The 20,846-nt window shown below is 45.5% G+C and overlaps 1 protein-coding gene across 2 annotated transcripts; it reads right to left on the reverse strand.

The window, feature by feature from the left end:
- Positions 1 to 205: 205 nt before the first annotated feature.
- STX6 (syntaxin 6) lies at positions 206 to 15,558 on the reverse strand. 2 transcript variants are annotated; one of them, XM_028732425.2, is made up of 8 exons: positions 15,402 to 15,558; positions 12,137 to 12,306; positions 11,492 to 11,586; positions 10,903 to 10,965; positions 9,832 to 9,954; positions 7,963 to 8,069; positions 6,972 to 7,066; positions 206 to 5,751 (listed from the first exon to the last, which is right to left on the reverse strand). In XM_028732425.2, the coding sequence occupies exons 1-8, from the start codon at positions 15,434 to 15,436 to the stop codon at positions 5,675 to 5,677; spliced, it is 765 nt and encodes a 254-aa protein (XP_028588258.1). In that variant the 5' UTR covers positions 15,437 to 15,558; the 3' UTR covers positions 206 to 5,674. The 2 variants fall into 2 exon arrangements, with proteins under 2 accessions (XP_028588258.1, XP_077784399.1); XM_077928273.1 differs by lacking the exon at positions 206 to 5,751 and adding an exon at positions 5,811 to 6,584.
- Positions 15,559 to 20,846: the final 5,288 nt, after the last annotated feature.

Below are 20,846 nucleotides of genomic sequence, written 5' to 3' on the forward strand. Positions count from 1 at the left end.
ACTAGATGTCTTTGAGGGTCCCTTCCAACGCTACAGTTCTATGCTTCCGTGAGTCTATGAAGCGTAGGTATCAACAGAGCCAGTATGAATGTTTGACATCTGTCCTGTTAAGTGCTTAGACTTGAGACAACATGAATTAAAAAAGATAAATCTCAACAACTTTAAAACTGCCACCAGCTGAAACACAATTGAAAGTCTACAGGTGGTAAGTCAATCATCTTCTTTTAATACTGTGGCAGGATCTTTTAGATATACGTATATATACAAACACACACATCACATGATTCCAACAGCAAGAACAGGAAACAGCAGGCGACGACATTTCAGGATTGCACTATTTAATTTAGCTGTAACTGCTAAACTCAGTCCCCCTGCCTGGATGTTTTCACCTGAGAATTTATACTACGGCCCTGTTATTCTCTTGCCACCCACAGGTTTTCCTCACTGGGAATGTTGGCCGCAGATTATCTTCACAGTGCATTTTAAAGGTTATCTGCAAATGTTTTCCCGTGTCTGAATTCCCTGCTAACCAGTTTCAGAACCCGATACCCAAGCGATGCAGACAGGCAATCGTCAAAGATTATTTCTTTATATAGCACCATCTTTGGTGCCGAGAGCCCACCTTCAAACAGAAGAGACACACACACACTCTTTTTTGATTTGTGTCTTGCTGCAAGCAAAATGGCTGTTTCCCCCCCATCCCCTTTGTGGTTGGTTTCTCCCTTTTATAGCAGGCCCAAAGTAAGTTATTCAGTCCGAGTGGTAACAAAAGCTAAGTGCAAAAGCACATCCGTAAGCACCATGCCCAATTAAATTTTCTACAGAATGGTTAAATGGAATGGTGCATGAATGCCCAAATATTCTACTCCCAGAAAACCTTCACAGGAAATAAGATTAAAACACCACTTCTTAAAAACGTATAAATAGTGGACCTCCCTTCTTTAGAGAGAAAAAGGAAGATTCTAGCCCGCAACGCTAGGAAAGGCGGGTGGGGAGGAAGAAGAGTTTTTCCTTTCTTTACAGCCTCCAAACTCTGGAAGGCAGGAGTCTGGCCAAGACTATGGCTTACTTGAGGGCGCCTCCAGGCTGAGGGCAAGTTCTGCACTGGAGACTTCCCAATTTGCTGCTCACGCTGTTGGCCATGGTAACACCAGCTCCTGGGGAAATTTTGGAAGGTGCTAAAGCTGGACCTGCCATACTTCCTCCTTTAGATGACCTCTGAAAAGACACAAAGCCTTTCCTCCATTGTAGCTCGTCATTATCCTAAATGGCACAAGCTCCTTTAGTCTGTGCTGCCTTGCCTTTCCACTGCTATTCCCATGTAGGTGGAGCTGTACCCAGAGCCTGGCAGAGGGGCAGAATTCTCTCCTCTTTTCCCTACACCCACCCCACCCTTAAGTGATTTTTGGTCTGTTTCCATTGACCAGTATAGGTTGAGCTCTGCTCTCCTCCCCCAGCCCTATTTTTCAAGGCCTTGATGAAGTGATTAACAAAAAACAGCCGAAGGGAAAATAGCAATTTGACTTAAGCAGCATTCAACATGTTTCACCACGAAACACTGTGAGCGTTCTCCAGTATGGCTGTGAACATGTTTGCTCTGCAGCTATCAGGGAGGTGAGCCAAAGGAACCAACCACCCCCCCACACCCCAAAATAAGTAGCAGCTGCTGCCCACTTGTAGTTTGCATATAGGGCTAAGGCTGCTGGAGTGCCTGGATACATCTAAAATAAGTGAACAATGGAGCAGTGTTTTGGATGAGTAAAGATGACAGCGTCAGAAAGGGGGGGGGGGGACACCAAGGAGGCAGCTGTCTGTCCACGGCTGGCTTGTTGTCACACGCATCCCGCTGGCTGTGTCCAAGCATGTCAGCAAAATCTGAGCGACTGAGTTGCTCGAACCACCAGGAATGTACCTGCTTGATAGGAACCATGGCTTCAGGCATTTCCAAACTGTGAAGAGCAGAGGAGCGCTTTTCCTGAACTAATCTTAAAACAATGAAAGGACATCTCTGCAGTGTCAGAGTGAGCCAATCGCCCCGAGGGCAGACATAAAAGGGAGCCTGGTAGGCAGCAGGCAGGTCCAGAGGTTACGAGATCCAGACATTTTAAAATTCTCTCTCGGGCCCCAGTAACTCTTCTCCCTGGTCACATCTGGGTGGCTCAGTGCACAATTTGACAATCAATGTCTCCCTTCTAAAGCACCCTCAGTTCAATTATCTTACAGGCTTCATCCCATTAGGAATATACTGTTATAAGTTCTCAATAAGGCACATACAAAACTGAGCAGAAAATTAAAAATAGCAGCTTCATGTGGAAGGGTTGGGTGGGTCAGTACTCTCTTGTCATCTGGATGATCAACTTGTTGTACTCACGGTGCTGGAAACACCTGAAGCTTTTTCCTTCCTCGTGGTGGTGGTGGCAAGAGGCACCGTTTTGTTTCTGAAAGCAATTTTCAAAAGACTTCTAACCTCATGTCTAAAATTAGTTGTTTCATGGAATGTAGTCCAAAACAAAAGCTTCGCTTGTTCTGAAGGGGCAGCCACCCCAGGGTTGTCCCCATATACAAAAGCCTCCTTTGTTACCGCCGTACTGAGGAGTCAGCCATTGAAAGGGGTGCATTCAGAGCTGCAGACTTTTGTTAGTTCAATACTTCGCCTCTTTGGTGAATATATATATGTAGCTCAGGGAGCATTGCAGTATTAACGCTCTTATAAAAAAGGTGGAGTATAGGCAGTCCATTCAAAAGTTAAGAGCTTAAACTTAAAAGCTGTTTGCCGTAGAGTGTGGAAATATGTGAACGAGGCACAACTCTCACTCCTGAACCAGCTTTGTATCTGAAGGCTTAAACTGTTATCTCCAGCTGTTACGTAAACGGTAGTTTAGTGTTTTAGTGCCAAGAGAACTGTCAAGCTTTCAACCATTTCTGTTTATGGGTAAAATAAATAAAAGTAGGTTTTCTGCACCATGAGCACAATTGGGAGTAAGGTGCCTGACCTCACCCTCATGGATGGAGAGGCTTGCTTATGAACTTTCTACCTTCAGGTAACCCCTCCGGGAGGGGCTGGAGCTCAACAGTAGAACAGGTGCTTTGCATGCAGAAGGTCCCAGATTCAGTCTCCAAGAAGGGCAGCGAAAGGCCTTTCTCTGAAATACTGGGAAGCTGCTACCAGTGTGGTGTAGTGGTTAAGAGCGGTGGACTCGTAATCTGGTGAACTGGGTTCGCTTCCCTGCTCCTCCACATGCAGCTGCTAGGTGACCTTGGGCCAGTCACACTTCTCTGAAGTCTCTCAGCCCCACTCACCTCACAGAGTGTTTGTTGTGGGTGAGGAAGGGAAAATGAGATTGTTAGCCGCTTTGAGACTCCTTCGGGTAGTGATAAAGCGGGATATCAAATCCAAACTCTTCTCTTCTTCTTCAGTCAGTGTTTTTATTACTGAGCCAGGTAGCCCAATGATCTGACCAAGGCAGCTTGCTGTGTTCCTATAGACCTCTCCACATCTCCCAGGGAACCCCAGCACTTTGCAGAAGCTTCTAGGGCACGGGCTCAGGGCCCATGGGGCATCAGCTAGGCCTGCTCAACTTCCCTGCTGCTGGCATGAACTAGAAAAAGGCCCAAGCTCACTGCTGCTGCTCTGCTCTGGCTGTGCATTGCAGGGGATGGACGGACCTGGTAGTGCTTCATTAAAGCTTGTCATCTGTTAATGATATTTTCCTGGAATAACACCCATAGGCTCTCAAGGAGCCTGCCTCTGCTTATCCATCCAGAGGAGGAAATGCCGGCTGTTTCAGCCACATACCCTCTTGGCGTATCTCATCACAGATCACAGTTTCTCTCCAGGGGAGTGTAAACTCCGCTCACCAGAGGTTACTATTTCTGCTTCTCCTTTTATGCGATCGCTCTTCTGGTGGAAAGGCTGTGGAGGCAGCGCTGTTTGGCTTTGCTGAGGTTTGACTCCTTCAACTTCTGATTCCCTCCCTAAATGTGTAAACGAGTCAGAACGGAAGGGAGTTCAAGGGTTCGGAGTCCAGGGGGAAAGGCCCAGAGCAAGGATGTATTGGCAGGGGGGGGGGGGAGATGTGACTTGGGGCAGAAACTGCAGCTGCCTGGCTCCTTCACATGCCTGTCAACCAGCAGCTTCAGGAAGAGATGAAAGGGGGGGGGGGGCTAAACTGATCCCAGCTGTGCAAGCAGACTACACCCAGCAGGACACTGGAGGGGGGATCAAGGTTTCCGTCTTGAGAGTGAACCATGAGGGGGATGGAAACCACACACACCCCTCAAAATCTGGTAGAATCATTGGGGAAACTATCGTCCAGTTTCCAGACATCTCCCATAAAAAGTCAGTTTAGCAAAGACATCATCATTGAAATTATTCACACATCAAAAGGTTTAAAAAAGAAAAAAGATGGAAGAAGGAAAGAAATGCGTAACAGGACAGAATGAAGCCCTAACTGAGCAGAACCCATTTTTCTTCTCCTTTAACTGTTCTATAAATGTTAGATCTGCCAGTCAGTCGTTAGAGGCAGCTGTTAATAAAAAGGAGCAGAAACAAAAAAGGAGCAGAACCCCTCCTGGTAAGTTGCTATTTTCAGAAGGCTTACTTTCAAAGCCAAAACTATTTCTCTCACGCAAAAAAAAGGCAAGATTTTAGCTACAGTACGCTTTAAAGCGTTTCCACTTTGCAGTGCACTAAAATTGAGTTTAAAGCTCTCAAAATTGGGAGTTGAGCTCTAGCTGCCTGGGGGTCAGACCCTGCAGTCTGGTTTCAGTTCAAACTCCAACAGTAGGTTTGCTCAAGATTCATACTAACTTGCTAGAGCCAAGTCTGCCTCACTGAATGAAATGCAGAAATCAGCATCACCAACCCAGATTAGAGCAACAGGACTAGCAATGGCCCTGCTTTCAATATGTGCCAAGATTAATCTTAGGTTTATTTTCAACATTCAGGGCCCACCGTTTTCGCACACACGTGTATCTGCCTTGCGTGATTTTTTTTTTGTTTTAAAGGCTCAGGTGTGTACTTTTTTTGTAATTCAGCATTTCAAGAGTGTGGCACACAGCTCTTTACGCGTGGCAGTTAACTGTGAACTCCTGTTCCAGGGGAGAAACGGAAAATGCCTGTAGTGTGAATTTAGTCCCTGCATTTACTGCCCCTTTTCTCCTACTGAGGACCCACACTTATTTGCAGGGCAGTGCTGTGTAGCTGGCCCATGAAGGAATGCTTTCCTGCAAGACATGTCTCTCTGTGAGTGCACATGCTGGCTTAACATTGCCAAGAATTCTGTTTTGACAAGCGGAAGAAAGGAGTCTGGAGTGCTTCCTGGAAAAGGTTCATACCTGCGACAGGATGGAGATGGGGCCAGATATTGCTTTCTTCCATGCTGAACCACCACTCTTACAGAGGAGTACAGAAAAACAGGAATGTCCAAAACACAAAAGCTTCGCTTCCAGTGACAGCAGAGTTTGGGCATTTGTTAGTCTTCCATTTTTGCACCTCAGGAAAGTTGATGAGGATAGGCAGAAGAACCATGAGAAAGCGAGTGAGTCATGTCACCAGTGTTCCATTCACAGAAGAGCATCCTTTTTCTATGATGGGAATTCTCTCTGGGCAGAAAGAGTTATCTGATTATTTCATCAAGAAGGAAGCTAGGAAAAGTATCGGCGTGCCAGTCCATCACAGCACAAAAAACAGAATAAGCACCACCAGCAGGATAGCGAAGAGAATGATAATTGCGCACCACTGTCGCCGATCTGCAATAGAACACATACGGATTAGTTCTCTGCTGCCATGAAAGAAGCTTTCCATGTGCTACAGTGCTAGGAGCCTAACTGAGGCGAGAAAAGCCATCAGCAAGAGAAGACATGGTGTTGTTATAGGCCTTTTTAAAGAAACAGCTGTATTTGGAACAGTTCAATCAGATGTCAGGAGAATTCATGTAACAAACGATAGGCTCCTAGGTATGCAAACTCCCTGATTCACAATGCATTCCTTCCTTCTCTCTGGTGCTGGTCCATAATCCCTTTCCAAGACTACGATCCCAGAAGGGCCTGGCATATGGCAGCTGAGCTGCTGCTCTTAGTATCCCTCAACAAGAGGAACAAATAGAGAAGCTTGGAAACGTTTGCAGTAAGAATTTCAAGAGGCTGTTTTCATATTGTGCCTACAGGTGCAGCTGGAAAAGCAATGCCCCAAAGTAAATGCTTCCACATAAAGAGAGCTGCATCTAGTTTCTAAAACTTGCAGCAGGAAAAGCAGAACACAATTTAAATCCATATTCTGGGAATCAGGCAGCAGCTGGAAACCTCAAACCATTCAAATATCTCTGAAGTTTACTTATTGAATATGCAACCACTATAAAACACACAAAATAGAAATGATATAAAGGATTGTGAAGCTCCTTAGCGGTAGACACACAAGTCAAACTACCTGAGCACAGGTTTCTTTTTTTCTGTTTTTTTTTCCAAGCACAGGTTTCTAAAGCCTTTTCTCTTCAGTCTCCAGCTAAAGACACTCAGGGATAGTGAACAGTTGGCATTTCACAAGATTGTGAATGAAGAGTATGTCTATCATGTTGCATGCGTCCCTGGAAACAAACAATTACTCTGCATCATATACACTAAAATGGATTTGATATAGCACCTGTTTTCTTCTAAATGCAGTGCTATGCTGCTGTTTTTAATGTATTTTTAATCTTTTGTTGGAAGCCACCCAGAGTGGCTTCTTCTGATGATGATGATGATGCTTCCAGAGTAGCTCAGGCCTATACCAGCTGCCTTAGAATTCCAACCATTACAGGTCTGGGACAAGTAGTCTGCTTGGATGGCACCAGCAGAAGAAACAAGGTCTGGCAGCTACCTGTATCAGCTTAAAATGATTCTTCCTCATGAGTGGTGATGTCCTAGTTGAGCCCCCTGCAATAACAGACGACTTAACATTTTAACACCACCCATTTCCACGCCAGGCTACTTACCACTGGTCATATGGGACACTTTTGCAAGTTTCTTCATAACGTTATCTAGTCGTGTCTGAGTGCTGTCCAGCTCATGAGTAAAGTCATCCAACATGCTAGAACCACAAGAAGAGAGCAGGGTACCTCAGACTAAGCTTTTAACTTAGCGTAGGAGAAGAGTTTGTTACAAAAATCTGGCAACTACATGGGGAAATAGTTATAAGGTGGGAGCCACCAAGGTTTTTTGTTTTGCTTTGTCTTTAACGGAGTTGCAGAAGACCCAAACAACTTGGGACCCAAATAACTGGAGGAATGCCCATTCCCAACCTGCCCATGCTCCAGTATCTTCTGCGGAAGCTCATCTCCACATGCCTCCTCCCCAAACATAGTTGAGTCTTTCTGAATGTTCATTCTACACTTCACTATTATAATCAAAAGCTGAGGTTAAAGGTGAAACACAAGCCAAGGTGACATTGCCTTCCAAGGTTTAGCATATATTACTGCAGGTCGTACAGAAGAAATATATCTTATGTCCTGCTACCTGCCACATCACAGGAAAATAAACAGCACTAAAAAAGTCAAAATTATTGATAAATGCCAGACAATCTGGTGAATCTTGGCCTAGGCTATTTTGGGGGGCTGAATTCAACTAATTTGAGTCATGCTAACAGAAACCCACGCAAGGACTTCCACTTGGCAAAACGGGGATTCTTCTTCCCACCCCGCCACACACCCCCCAAACTTGTTTGGGGCTGGATGTCAGGAGAAACAACACCCCCTCTCACTGAACAGGACATGAGGGGAGGAGAGAAAAGATTGTTCTGTTTGGCAAGCTGAAATGCTTGGACTGACAGAATAATTGCCATAGCACTACACTGAATTCATCACATTGCTTTTGGTGCTGGCCGAGTACTGTACTTAAAAAAGCCCTGGGGGATGCGACCAAAAGCTCATCTCATCTAGTACTTTGTTCTCCACAGTGGCTAGCAACATGTTATATTCAAATACTCACACTGCTTGTTCATCTAGCTCTCCTCCAATACGCTGGGACATATTCTTTAATACACCAATGCTGCCAGAGACCAGCTCCAACTGTTCATCTTGCTGTTCGATGATTAACTGGTACCCAGAAAAGAAGGGGGGATTTATGTAGTTAAAACTCATGATATGCAACTGCAATTGGCAGCCTGAAGTGCTAATAGCACCTCCCTACACATCCAATCTTAATTTCTTGAGCATCTAGAGAAGCCTTCCAGGTGGAGTACAGCTCCCATCAGCCCCAGACAGCATAGACAACAGTCAGGGGTAATGAGAGATGTAGTCCTAAATTTCCGAAGGCTGCTCTAAGAACTAACATTAAGGGCTGTAGGTAAAGGTAAAGGGACCCCTGACCATTAGGTCCAGTCGTGACCGACTCTGGGGTTGCGGCGCTTATCTTGCTTTATTGGCAGAGGGAGCTGGCGTGCAGCTTCCAGGTCATGTGGCCAGCATGACTAAGCCGCTTCTGGCGAACCAGAGCAGCGCACGGAAACGCCGTTTACCTTCCCGCCGGAGCGGTACCTATTTATCTACTTGCACTTTGGGGGGTGCTTTCGAATTGCTAGGTTGGCAGGAGCAGGGACCGAGCAATGGGAGCTCACCCCGTCGCAGGGATTCGAACCACCGACCTTCTGATCGGCAAGCCCTAGGCTCTGTGGTTTAGACCACGGCACCACCCGCGTCCCTTATTAAGGGCTCTAAGGAATACCTTTGAAGAAAAAGTACAGAACTTCCAGCCAGAAAGTCTACTCCCAGTTTCATGTCCCTAACTCCCTTTCCAGAACGTCTCCCTTTCTGAAAGGTACTGATACCTCAATATTAAGCTATGCATGCTCAGAGGAAGACTGGATTCCTTTGTTTGCATTTGAGCATCGTCTGCTTTGACTCTCAGTAATATGTGGACACGGGTGGCGCTGTGGTCTAAACCACTGAGCCTCTTGGGCTTGCTGATCAGAAGGTTGGTGTTTGAATCCCTGTGACGGGGTGAGCTCCCATTGCTTGGTCCCAGCTCCTACCAACCTAGCAGTTCGAAAGCACCCCCCAAAGTGCAAGTAGATAAATAGGTACCGCTCCGGCGGGAAGGTAAACAGTGTTTCCATGTGCTGCTCTGGTTTCGCCAGAAGCGGCTTAGTTGTGCTGGCCACATGACCTGGAAAAACTGTCTGCAGACAAACGCCTGCTCCCTCGGCCTGTAAAGCGAGATGAGCGCCACAACCCCAGAGTCGTCTGTGACTGGACTTAATTGTCAGGGGTCCTTTACCTTTTAATATGTGTTTATTTGAACTGGGTGTAAATTACCGGTGTTTTTCAAGAAGATGTATAATAACTCTGCTAGAAGCTTGGTCTTTAACAATGTTATTTATTTTATTTTATTTGTTAAATTTGTGTACGATCCTTCTCCTGGAGATTGCAGAGCGATTCACAACATAAAAATACAAAATGAGAACACAAAATAGAGAACAAAACAAAAACAACCCAATAACCCCACCCACCACAGTAATCTAACTTGCCAGAACATAAACAACAGAACAGATGGAAGAGGTTAGTGGTCATTTTTTATTCACTGTCACCCCATGAATCCATCACCTAAAGGACTGCAGGAGTTTCCCTCTGTCACCTATTTTCCTCTACTCCTTCCCTCTTCATCCCGGTTCCTTAACTGAGCTATGAAAAGTTGTGCCTGTGTGTCCTAGAGAACACATCAGTCCTGAGGCCAAAGCTTCTCTGGAAATCCTCCAACGTCAGGGGCTGTCTGTCTCTGATTGCTTGCACACACACACACACACACACACACATGCAAAGGCATCTATCCAGACGAAGCTGTCCATAGGAAACATTCTACCTGTTGCTGTGCTTGCTGCTCCTCAATGAAGTGGGAATTTACCGACTGCATTTCGCGATCCAAGCGGCCATACTTGTCAGCCCCAGAACTCCAGCCATGAGTTCCACTTTCTCCCAGAAGGACCTGCACATCAGTGAGCAAAGGGGGAACAGGTGAGCCGTTTCTGCGTATAAAGAAAAAATCTCACAACTCAGTCAGATCACACAACACATTCCCAGAACCAGACTTTTAAAAAAGGTCAAGCAATGTGTCTGGGCATTTCTCTTTTGAATGCTGTGCACCTGACATGCTGTTCCTCTTTCACAGTCTTTTGATTTTCAAACAGATTGCTATGAAAGCTGACTTTTCCTACGTTAAGAACAGCAGGTAAAGCCACAACTGCAAAGGAACAACCAGTAGCCTTAAAATGTGCTCCTAATGGCAAGTGTGGCCTTGTGGTCAGTGCCCTACTAGGATAAGCTCCACAGGGGAGCTCCCAACAGAAGATGTGGTTAGGATTTCTTGTCGCAGCAGAAAGGGCCACATGACCCTTTGAAGTCTTCTGTTTGTTTGTTTTAAATCCTGAGGAGAGGAAGAGGGCTTCAATCCACCACCATCATGGTCAGTAAGTGCAAGAGAGACTCTGGGGACTGACTGACTTACCATCACCTTGCCCCCTCTGTGGCAGAGGAGAAGGGAGTAAGCTGTCCCAGACCCACTCCTATCCATCCTACAAAATACAAAACTATGGCCATTTCTGGGAAGCAAGAGTTACAATTATCTTTAGGCAACTGCTGCATTTGCTTCATTGGGGAAGATTGACATAAGGAAAACAAACTCCTCCTTCCCACACATGTGTGAACAAAGTTTGGTAGTTCAAACCGGCAGGACAGAAGAAAATGTTCTCCTATTTTTTGCAGGCTCGTTGCACCCTTCTGAGCAAGGATGTAAGTCACGCTCTGAAACATGGGGCTTCTTTATGAAGCATCACCAATGCACAATCTTTAAATGCTCATACCTAATACAAATGGACCAGCCATATCTCACAAATTCTGCGGTCAAGTCCGAAGGCAATCTAGCAGCAATACTGACCTGCCTGTTTTTCCTTTCAGCCAGTGCTTGAACAGAAGTGTTTGACATTTGATCCTTCATATCCTGTTTAGTAAAGAAATAAAGAACAAGAATTTTATTCTTATGTTAGCATAAGTTAGACATGCTAATTTTTAAAATAAAGATGCTCTATTGTATACTGGGCAGTCTTGTGTTTTTTTTACAAAACAAAAACAAAAAGGCATCTGCCCACAATAACAGCTGTTAAGAGCTTCTCAATGCCTGGATATTTATTTTAAAGTATAACATTTTATTAGTACAAGTATGTTTGTAATGCTATCTAACATTAGAAGATGAAAGCTGCAATCCTAAATACAACTGGACTGTCTTGTGAGAAGGATTGCTCTGTAAGTGGCCCTTATGACCTGCCTTGCTCCAACCAAGCATACTAAACACTTTAATAATAATAATAATAATAATAATAATAATAATAATAATAATTTTTATTTATACCCCACCCTCCCCAGCCAAGGCCGGGCTCAGAGCGGCTAAGAAGAAGACACAAGAAGCCGTGATTTCTCTGTTCTGTATGCAGTCGACTCCTCCGACTTAGGAAAGCCAAACACCTTACCCTGACCACCTGTCGTGTGCTTGTGATGAAGGCTTTTCTTACTCCTAGCTCTGTTGCATCAAGGTTGAATTTTCGAGGGTTTGCTTCAACAATGCGTTGGGAATAGTCAGTAAAGGAAACTATATCTGAGATACAGTTCCTACATAACATATAGCCATTCTTAATGAGGCCTTTGAAAAGCAATTACTTTTTCTACACAAAGAGAAAAAAAGGAGGAATGCATTCTAGAAACATTTTTCAGGATATGTGCTGAGCGTATATGTCATCTTTTAACAACAGATTCGGTTTTTTGATAAAAGAAAATTATATTCTTGTACACCCCTTGGAGGGCCTTTGGACTGAAAAACTTTTACTTAATATACTCAGAATTAAAATTTGAACAATTTTGATGCCATTTGAGTGGGTAGATATTATAGCTAATAAAGGATTTTGCCTCTAATAATGCTTTCTTATCTTAAGTGATAGCATATGGGAGAACAAACATGAACACACACTGTAAAGAATAATTTGTGGTGTGAGAAGAATTAAGTTTCTGGTTTCAGCAAAACTTGCTTATTTGTTGAACTGAGTAACTTTGTGCCAAAATCATCTGGGTAAGTACAATGTAGGTTTCTGCATTTATACATCTGAAAACCCAAAGGATATTAATAGTTTCATCTAAGTCTTCAAGATCCCACTCAATGCTCCTTAGGTTGTTCCTCAGTTCATTAGTGGTCCAGTCTATTTCTTCTCTTGTAGCGGTGGATGGATCTTGCAGGAGTTCTGTCCATCTCTGGAACAGCCCCTGTGCAGTGTTCACCGCCTTCTGAACTTCCCTGGAAGTGAAGGAAAAATGAACAAAATAGAACATTAAAATTTGCTAGGTGGCCTCATAATTATTTATATACAGACGTCAACTTACAACTGCTGATCATCTGCGCTTATAGAACAATGTTCTTATTTGCCTATATTAAAATACAAATCATTTGATGCCTCCCCTTGAAAATACTGGTGTATGTATGCAACAAATATGAGCCAGGACATATACTACCTCCCCAGCCTGATGTTTCTCACATGCAAGAGAAATCTGTGTGCATATCTACAGAAGATTTTCTACAGAAGATAATTGTGGTTGCAGGTCCAATTTGTGAATTTTTTTTGCAACAGCTATGGAAAGACAGCAAGATATGGTAGTTGAACCTTTATGCCTATCAAGGGCTACCTTTCTATGTGCAGTGGAGAGATACCTTCCCACCTCTATACTATGCAAAGCAATAGATGTGCAGAGTGTACAAATCAGCAATGTAAGCATTAGGAAAATAAATCACTGACCTGGATGACTTAACTTGTTTCTGGGTCTTTAGCATGCTTTTCACTAACATACTTTCTGAAGACTTTTCTGGTCAGCTTACCATTATAGTCAACGTTTAGACTATTCAATACAGCTCAGAGATATCTATGCTCTCTCCTCAATTAGAAGAGAAACATTACAAACGTCACTTTACAACGTCCTTTCTTGAATCCTTAATTTTCTGAAAATGGCAAAAGCCAAACATATTTCACCTCTAGTTAGCTATCAATTCTAGCCCCTGTTAATCCAGTTCCCTATATTTGGAAATGCTCTTCCCACATGGCTCCCAGCATAGAACTTGTGCACTGTTCTTGCCTCTTTGCTCATGCTAGACAAGCTTTCAAAGTGGATTTAAGAGGTCTGCTTCCAACCATCACCTACAGGAGTGAAATGTACCAATATCCGGCAGGTTGAAATTATTTACTTAAATCCTGCTGTTCCTCTCAAAGGATCCCAGGGCGACAAACAGATACAGATACACACACACACACACACACAACAAAAAAACATTCTAAAGCCGTTAAAACTTTTTAACAACAATTACAATTAAAAACATCTCAAAGAAATTAGTTGAAAGGCAGGTTGTGGTGAGTGAGGGGTTGAGGACTTTCATTTCAGGTCATTTCATGTCAATGACACTTCATATCTAACTGTGGACAAACTATGTTGGAAAGATTCACAATTGCTAAACAATGCTAATTTCCATGTTTAACTTTCTAGAACAACATTTTCACTAAATAGGGAGTTTGCCATTCATGAACTTATCCTCATCCTTCTGCCACAAACAATTGTGTGTCCCTCCATTTTCCTACAAATTTAACAAACACCTCTAGGCAATCATTAGCATGTCAAGTTATGTTCAGTTGAAACAGACTTTTGATTTTCTGTCCTTAAAACCCCTGAATGTCAAGCTTTCAAAGAATGCATAACCTTGTCCTTATAATTTGCTTTGTATAGTCATCTTTTCAACTTATATCCATTTTCCGCACAGCTAGTTCTGAAGAAGGAAAAATATGCTTGCTGGAAATTCGGGGAACCCAGATGCTAATGTGTGAGACTCTTGTGACCATCAAATCCATATTCTAATGATAGGCTGAGAATTAAGATCATCATGAAAAACTTTAATCTCCTTCATTGAACATGATGATCTTTCAAAAAACGTGATGGACATGAAAAATGACAGAGTATCAGCAACCCTGTTTCAGTCTTTAGTCTCAAAAATGCCCATGGGTCAGCAAAATGCTCATAAAATGATGGGTGCATTCCTGAGGGCTATAACCAAAAGGCTATGAATGAACGCACAATGGGAGGAGGGAAATGGGAGCAAATGCAGTACTAAAAAATGTGCCATTTCCACAATGCTGCCCATGTCCCCCTCAGGACCCAGACCCGGGCAACCCTTCCTGAACCAAGGCAGGCAGCGAACCATCAGGAAGAGGGTCATTATTACTACTACTAGTATTACCATTATCATTATTATTACTGTCATTACTGCTATTATTATCTGTTAAATCTATCAGTCCCGAGGCAACATGCATCCATGCCCAGCACCCTGTCCTCAGCACAGTAAAGAGCCCTGCTCGATCAGGCCACCAATTAGGGTTGCCATATGTCCTCTTTCTTTCCTGGGTATGTAAAATGTCATCAAATGGATCCATAGTTAAAGTAGAAGTCGGCAAATGTGTCCTCTTTTTTGCCCCTCAAAATATGGCAGCCCAGTCATTAGTAGCAGCGTGACTATTGTTGTTGTTGTGAAATAATAACAGTAATAACAACTATTGTTGTTAATATGCTTATTATTATTATTATTACTGCTGTTGTTAAATAATTGTTTTGTTTATATAATGATGCTTATTACTGCTGTTGTCAAATAATAGTTTTTGTTTATATACTGATGCTTATTATTACTGCTGTTGTCAAATAATAGTTTTTGTTTATATAATGATGCTTATTATCACTGTTGCTGCTGTCAAATAATAATTGTTTTTGTTTATATAATGATGCTTATTACTGCTGTTGTCAAATAATAGTTTTTGTTTATATACTGATGCTTCTTATTACTGCTGTTGTTAAATAATAATTGTTTTGTTTATATGATGCTTCTTATTACTGTTGTTGTCAAATAAGTTTTTATTTATATAATGATGCTTCTTATTACTGCTTTTGTCAAATAATAGTTTTTGTTTATATATCGATGCTTATTATTACTGCTGCTGCTGTCAAATAATAATTGTTTTTGTTTATATAATGATGCTTATTATTATTATTATTATTACTGCTGCTAATAATAATAATAATTGTAATAGTAGTAGCAGCAGCTAATATAACGATGCTTATTAACGAATTATCATTTATCGGTTAAACCTGTCCGCCCCTCGCAGCTGCCCCTTCCCGGGGAGGAGGGCGGCAGGATCCGACCGCGAGCGCGCCGCTCTCCACGTCCCCGCGCCGCCTCCGGCCCTGGTTCCTCGTGTGGGCCGCGGAGTCCCCGGGAGCCTCCCGGGCGCAGGCCGACCACCCCGGGGAGAGCGAGGCCTGGAGGAGCGAGAGAGAGGCCTGCCCTCCTCGGCGCCCACTCACCCTTTCACCACGAAGAAGGGGTCCTCCATGGACATGGCTCCGCTCGCAGCGGCCCGCGCCTCGGCCAGGCCAGGCCGCCGGTTCCCTCAGGCGGCGGCGGAGGCGGCGGCGGCTGCTGAGGGTCGGCGCTACCGCTGCTTCTCCCCTCAGAGGCAGCCTCTGCCCCTCCCCCACCGCCTCCCTTCTTTCCCGCCCAGCGGAGGCCAGCCCGCTCGGCTATAGGCTCCCTCTGCTCACGTGACTCCCCGCCCTCTCTTTGCCCAAGCACGGGGCCGCGGCCGGAGAGAAGGGAAGGTTCCCCATTGGAGGAAGGAAGGCGGAGGCCTCGAGTCACGTGAAGAGGGAGCCGAAGGAAGGCCCGCCCCTTTCTGAAACGGGCGGGGCGAAGGCGAGTGAGGGGAGGGGCGGGGCTTGTGGTCCTCGGTGCCTCGGCCAGAGCATCCTTTGCAAAGCAGCAGGTCCCCGTGAACCTGCTTGTTGTTGTTGTTTAGTCGTTTAGTCGTGTCCGACTCTTCGTGACCCCACGGACCAGAGCACGCCAGGCACTCCTGTCTTCCACTGCCTCCCGCAGTTTGGTCAAACTCATGCTGGTAGCTTCAATAACACCGTCCCACCATCTCGTCCTCTGTCATCCCCTTCTTCTTGTGCCCTCCATCTTTCCCAGCATCAGGGTCTTTTCCAGGGAGTCTTCTCTTCTCATGAGGTGGCCAAAGTATTGGAGCCTCAGCTTCAGGATCTGTCCTTCCAGTGAGCACTCAGGGCTGATTTCCTTCAGAATGGAGAGGTTTGATCTCCTTGCAGTCCATGGGACTCTCAAGAGTCTCCTCCAGCACCAGAATTCAAAAGCATCAATTCTTTGGCGATCAGCCTTTTTTATGGTCCAGCTCTCACTTCCATACATCACTAATCCAGGCATACATACATTCCATACATCACTAATCTCCTTCATACCTAGTGCTAATTTAAATAGAATATGAAAATGGATATTGCTCAGGTACAGAGAGTGGAAGGGATGGTTTATGTTAGCTCCTGAAAATGATACATTAATTTGAATCAAGTACAGGCTAATTTGTTCACAGTTCTGCAGGCTTGACAAGCCTGCCCCAAAGTGACTGCAACATGATTTATTACTCTTCTTTGGAGTGGCAGTTGCATTTTCCGTGCAGGCTGCGCTTGTTCGACCGCCATAATGAGAGATAAAACTGGCTGAGTGATGGCTTGAGTTGGACCCATTGGTATGACACAGTATCGGTTATCCAATCAGGATTGCTCCCTCTCCCCTTTTCCTGGCAGGACTCGTCCTCCTTTCTAACCGTTGTTTGTTAATTCATCACTATTTGAACTCACCACCTGAAAGTTCCCTTGTACCCCACACTGCAAATGCATGTGGAAGGGAATGCTTTGCCCCCTGAGTATTTCCTTGGCATGTAGCCGTTAAATGCACTGACGGGGGGAGGGGGAGTGGCCCCCGTACCTCAGCTAGTGTGGAAAGATAGCTAGTTTTTAGCCTTGTGGAGCAGAAGGCTGGAGGCAGGGCTTACACAAATATTTCAGCTATTTAAGGTAAACATTACAAAACTCTCTGGACTACAAACACAAAATGATCCAATCCACTGGTGTGTTTGAGGGACCCCAACCATAGCTGTCAACTTGCAGATTTGAAAATAAGGGACCAGCAGCCTCAAAAATAAGGGATCAGCAGCCAAAATAAGGGATTTTCAGAGCACAGGTAGGTTCAACTTCTGAGCCCCTCCGAGCCAAAGGCAGAAAGCCCAGCCAGCAGCCAAACGAAGCCTCAAGTGGTGGTTCCCACAGCGCAGCAACCCAGCAAAGGGGATGCAGCAAGGAAAATCACCGTCACCTCTCCGCTGGGAAGCGCTGAGCAAAGGCAAGTCCCCAGGCAACGCGGCCGATTTCATTGGCACAAAGCATGCAAGCTCCATCCCCCCAGTCATTCTTAGACTCCTTATTGGGTGAGCAACGCAGCCAAACAACACAGTTGGAGCCTCCCTCCTCCCTGACTAGCAGGGAGGGAGGGAGAGGAGCTGCTTCCTTTGAGACCCGGGAAATTTAACGGACATCATCAATAAGGGACAGCAGCGGGACACGGCGCTGGGATAAGGGACTTTCCCGCCAAATAAGGGACGTTTGACAGCTATGACCCCAATGTGAGCTACAAGAGTGGCCCCACCATAGGCGCCATTTCTGGGAGGACCTGGGTGCTGACGAACCAACAAAATTTTTACTGTGGGTGCCCAGCTGGGTGACCCCACGTGGCATGCGCCTGACGTCCCATAGTGTGCCGAGGCCCGAAAGGGCTCATTGCAGCTGCAGGAGGGTCCGGCGGGCCTCGCCGCGCTGTGTGACATCATGCAGGCGACGCAACATGCTGTGTGACATCATACGTACAATGTGTGTATCATCACATGGGCACCAGGAACCCACAACATGGAGCAGAACCCAGCGCACCTGGGCCCCACACCAGTCTTCACCAACCTGCTGCTCAACCTGGTGCCCACTACAACTCACATTGGCCCCTGCCAGCACAGACATGGGAGTTGCAGCAATAAACTCCAGAAGCGTTTGTGCTCAGACTGTCTTGACCTGGTGGAGAACCGTGCCACTGAATTCTGCACCAGCAACAGTTTCCAAACCATCTTAAAGGCAGCCTCACATATAGTGCATTGCAGTAATCTAACCTAGAAGTTACCAGAGCATAGACAACAGACGTTAGGCTATCCCTGTCCAGATAGGGGTGTAGCTGAGCCACCAGCCCAAACTGATGGCAGGCACTCAAGCCTCATGTGAACATTGGTTCCAGGAGTATACATAAGCTGTGTACCTGGAGTGTAACCCCGTCAAGGGCACACAAACTTCCTATCCATCCGGTCTAGCGAATCTCCCACTAACAGTGCCTCCATCTTATCTGGACTGAGCTTCGGTTTGTTGGCTCTCATCCAGTCCATTACGAAAACAAGACATCGGTTCAGCATATCCACTGCCTCACCGGCAGATGTAAAGAAGGAGAGCTGTGTGTCATCAGCATATTGCTGACCACATTTGAGGTGACCTCAATCAGCAGTTTCATGTAGATGTTAAACAGCATGGGGGACAGAATTGAACCCTGCCAACCTCAGGTGCTGACCTTTAAAGCCTAAACGGCCTCAGCCCAGTGTACCTGAAGGAGCATTTCCACCCCCATCATTCAGACCGGACACTGAGGTCCAGCTCCGAGGGCCTTCTGGCAGTTCCCTCACTGTGAGAAACAAAGTTACAGGGAACCAGGCAGACAGCCTTCTTGGTAGTGGCACCTGCCCTGTGGAACGCCCTCCCATCCGATGTCAAGAAAATAAACAACTTTCTGACTTTTAGAAGGCATCTGAAGGCAACCCTTTATTGGGAATTTTTTTATGTTGAATGTTTTACCATTTTTTATGTGCTGTAAGCTGCCCAGAGTTGCTGGGGAAACCCAGCCAGATGGGTGGGGTATACAAAACAACAACAACAACAACAACAACAACAACATTGAGGGCCTCATTGGTTTTGTTTCCTTTGTTGAGAGAGACTGATGCTGTGTGCCTTTGCAATGATATTTATAAATACAAGTGGTACCTCGGGTTACATACGCTTCAGGTTACATACGCTTCAGGTTACAGACTCCACTAACCCAGAAATAGTACCTCGGGTTAAGAACTTTGCTTCAGGATGAGAACAGAAATCGTGCAGCGGCAGCGGGAGGCCCCATTAGCTAAAGTGGTGCTTCAGGTTAAGAACAGTTTCAGGTTAAGAACAGACCTCCGGAACGAATTAAGTACTTAACCCGAGGTACCACTGTATACAAGCAGACTGGAGGCAAATGTGCTCCTTTAGCTTCGGTTGTAACTCGTCCTACCCCTGCATCCAGTTCCCCAGAGAGCAATTTGTGCGGTACCAAGGCTGCACAACGATTTCTAACTAACTCAGTGTAGTAGAAACTCCCAGGTACTCTCTCTCTCTCTCTCTCTCTCTCTCTCTCTCTCTCTCCTCTTAATGCAAAGTAACCCCTGCCCCAAACACAAGATACATAGGTTGGTCTCACTTTGGAGAGTCAACCACACTTCCACTGCTTTTTGTGGAAGAAAAACAAAACCTGCCCCTTTGTGCTTCCCATTTTTTGTTCTGTTAAAGCAGCAAGACCGCCGGGGCCCTTGCACCATTTTGCATGGACCCTCCTGCAGCTCCGGCTGCCTTTGTTTGGGGGTTTGCCTGACCTATTTGCTTTCACTGTGAACTGAAGTGGAACTCCCAAGGCTTGGTCGGCTGTCATCTCCCTCAGGTGTTCCATTGTCATCCAGCGCTGGATTATTAGAAGCTGAAAGCATCGCCAAGGCCCGTCTTTGAAAGAAGGCAGAGGGAAGTGGGGGCAGCGGTGGAGGAAGAGTGGGAACTGTCTGCCTCCTTCCCTCTCTGCACTTCAGAAACAAACATACATACGAATTGGAGCCGCACTGAATATTTCAAAGGCAGTCTCCTACGCTTTAAGATTCTGCTCATTATTGTGACATGCTCTCGAGGGAGTTAGAGGGCCGTGAAGGCGCAGAGCTATAGCGCCAGGTATCCGATCACAGGGAAAGTAGACGCAGGCCCAGGTCCACGGCCGAGCCAGCCGCCAGAAGCAGTCCTTTCTGTCTCATCCCACCGGCACCTCTGATCTTGTTCCGAAAAGCTGCTTCCCTTGCAGAGGGCTTGTTAGAGGAAGGACTTTGTTGTCAACCTTTTTTTGCGGAGGGGATCCTTTAATCTGCACAGACACCTTGGGACCCCCAAACCCGTTTCCACAATCAAATCTGAGCAGCTGAAGGTGCTTGTTAAAAGGTCTCTGCTCGGGTGCTTTCTGCAAAGCGGTGACTTCTATCAGCTTAAGAAAGCTTCTTGGCTTTAGTTTTTTGCACAGAGCCCCGGGGCTGCGCCTCCTTTCTGCAACCTTGCCTCAGGCAGCAAATATTTCCCTTGCCTTAGAAGGGGAAAGTGAAAAGTTCGAGCATCACGGCAAATATTTCACCTTGCCTTGTTACTCTGTTGAACGGTACCTTCCATTTCCCGATTCTGCCCTACTTACGGTTTAAAAAAATCTATTTTTAAATGCTCCTCTGTATGTGCCAAAATGTTTATTGCGGCTTCAGGGGTTCGGGGAGTTCCTTATCGGACAACCTGCCTTATTCCCACCAGCATTTAAAAAGTGCTGCAGATTTTTGCTGTTGCAAGGCAGAATGGCGCACTGGTGTAGAGGGAAATGCAAGGAGGAAGCGATTGAATAAACCCCGATGCTGAGGGAGGTAGGGGAGACGCAGCTGGACTCCATCCCTTCAAAAGGTTGCCCCATAAGGTACTCATTAAGTATACTTTCTATAGATGGGGTGCTGTGTGTGTGTGTGTTGTGGGGGTTGACAGGAGGGGGTGGCCGTG

The sequence above is a fragment of the Podarcis muralis genome, chromosome 5 (genome assembly GCF_964188315.1).
Source record: "Podarcis muralis chromosome 5, rPodMur119.hap1.1, whole genome shotgun sequence".
NCBI classification, from domain to species: Eukaryota; Metazoa; Chordata; class Lepidosauria; order Squamata; family Lacertidae; genus Podarcis; species Podarcis muralis.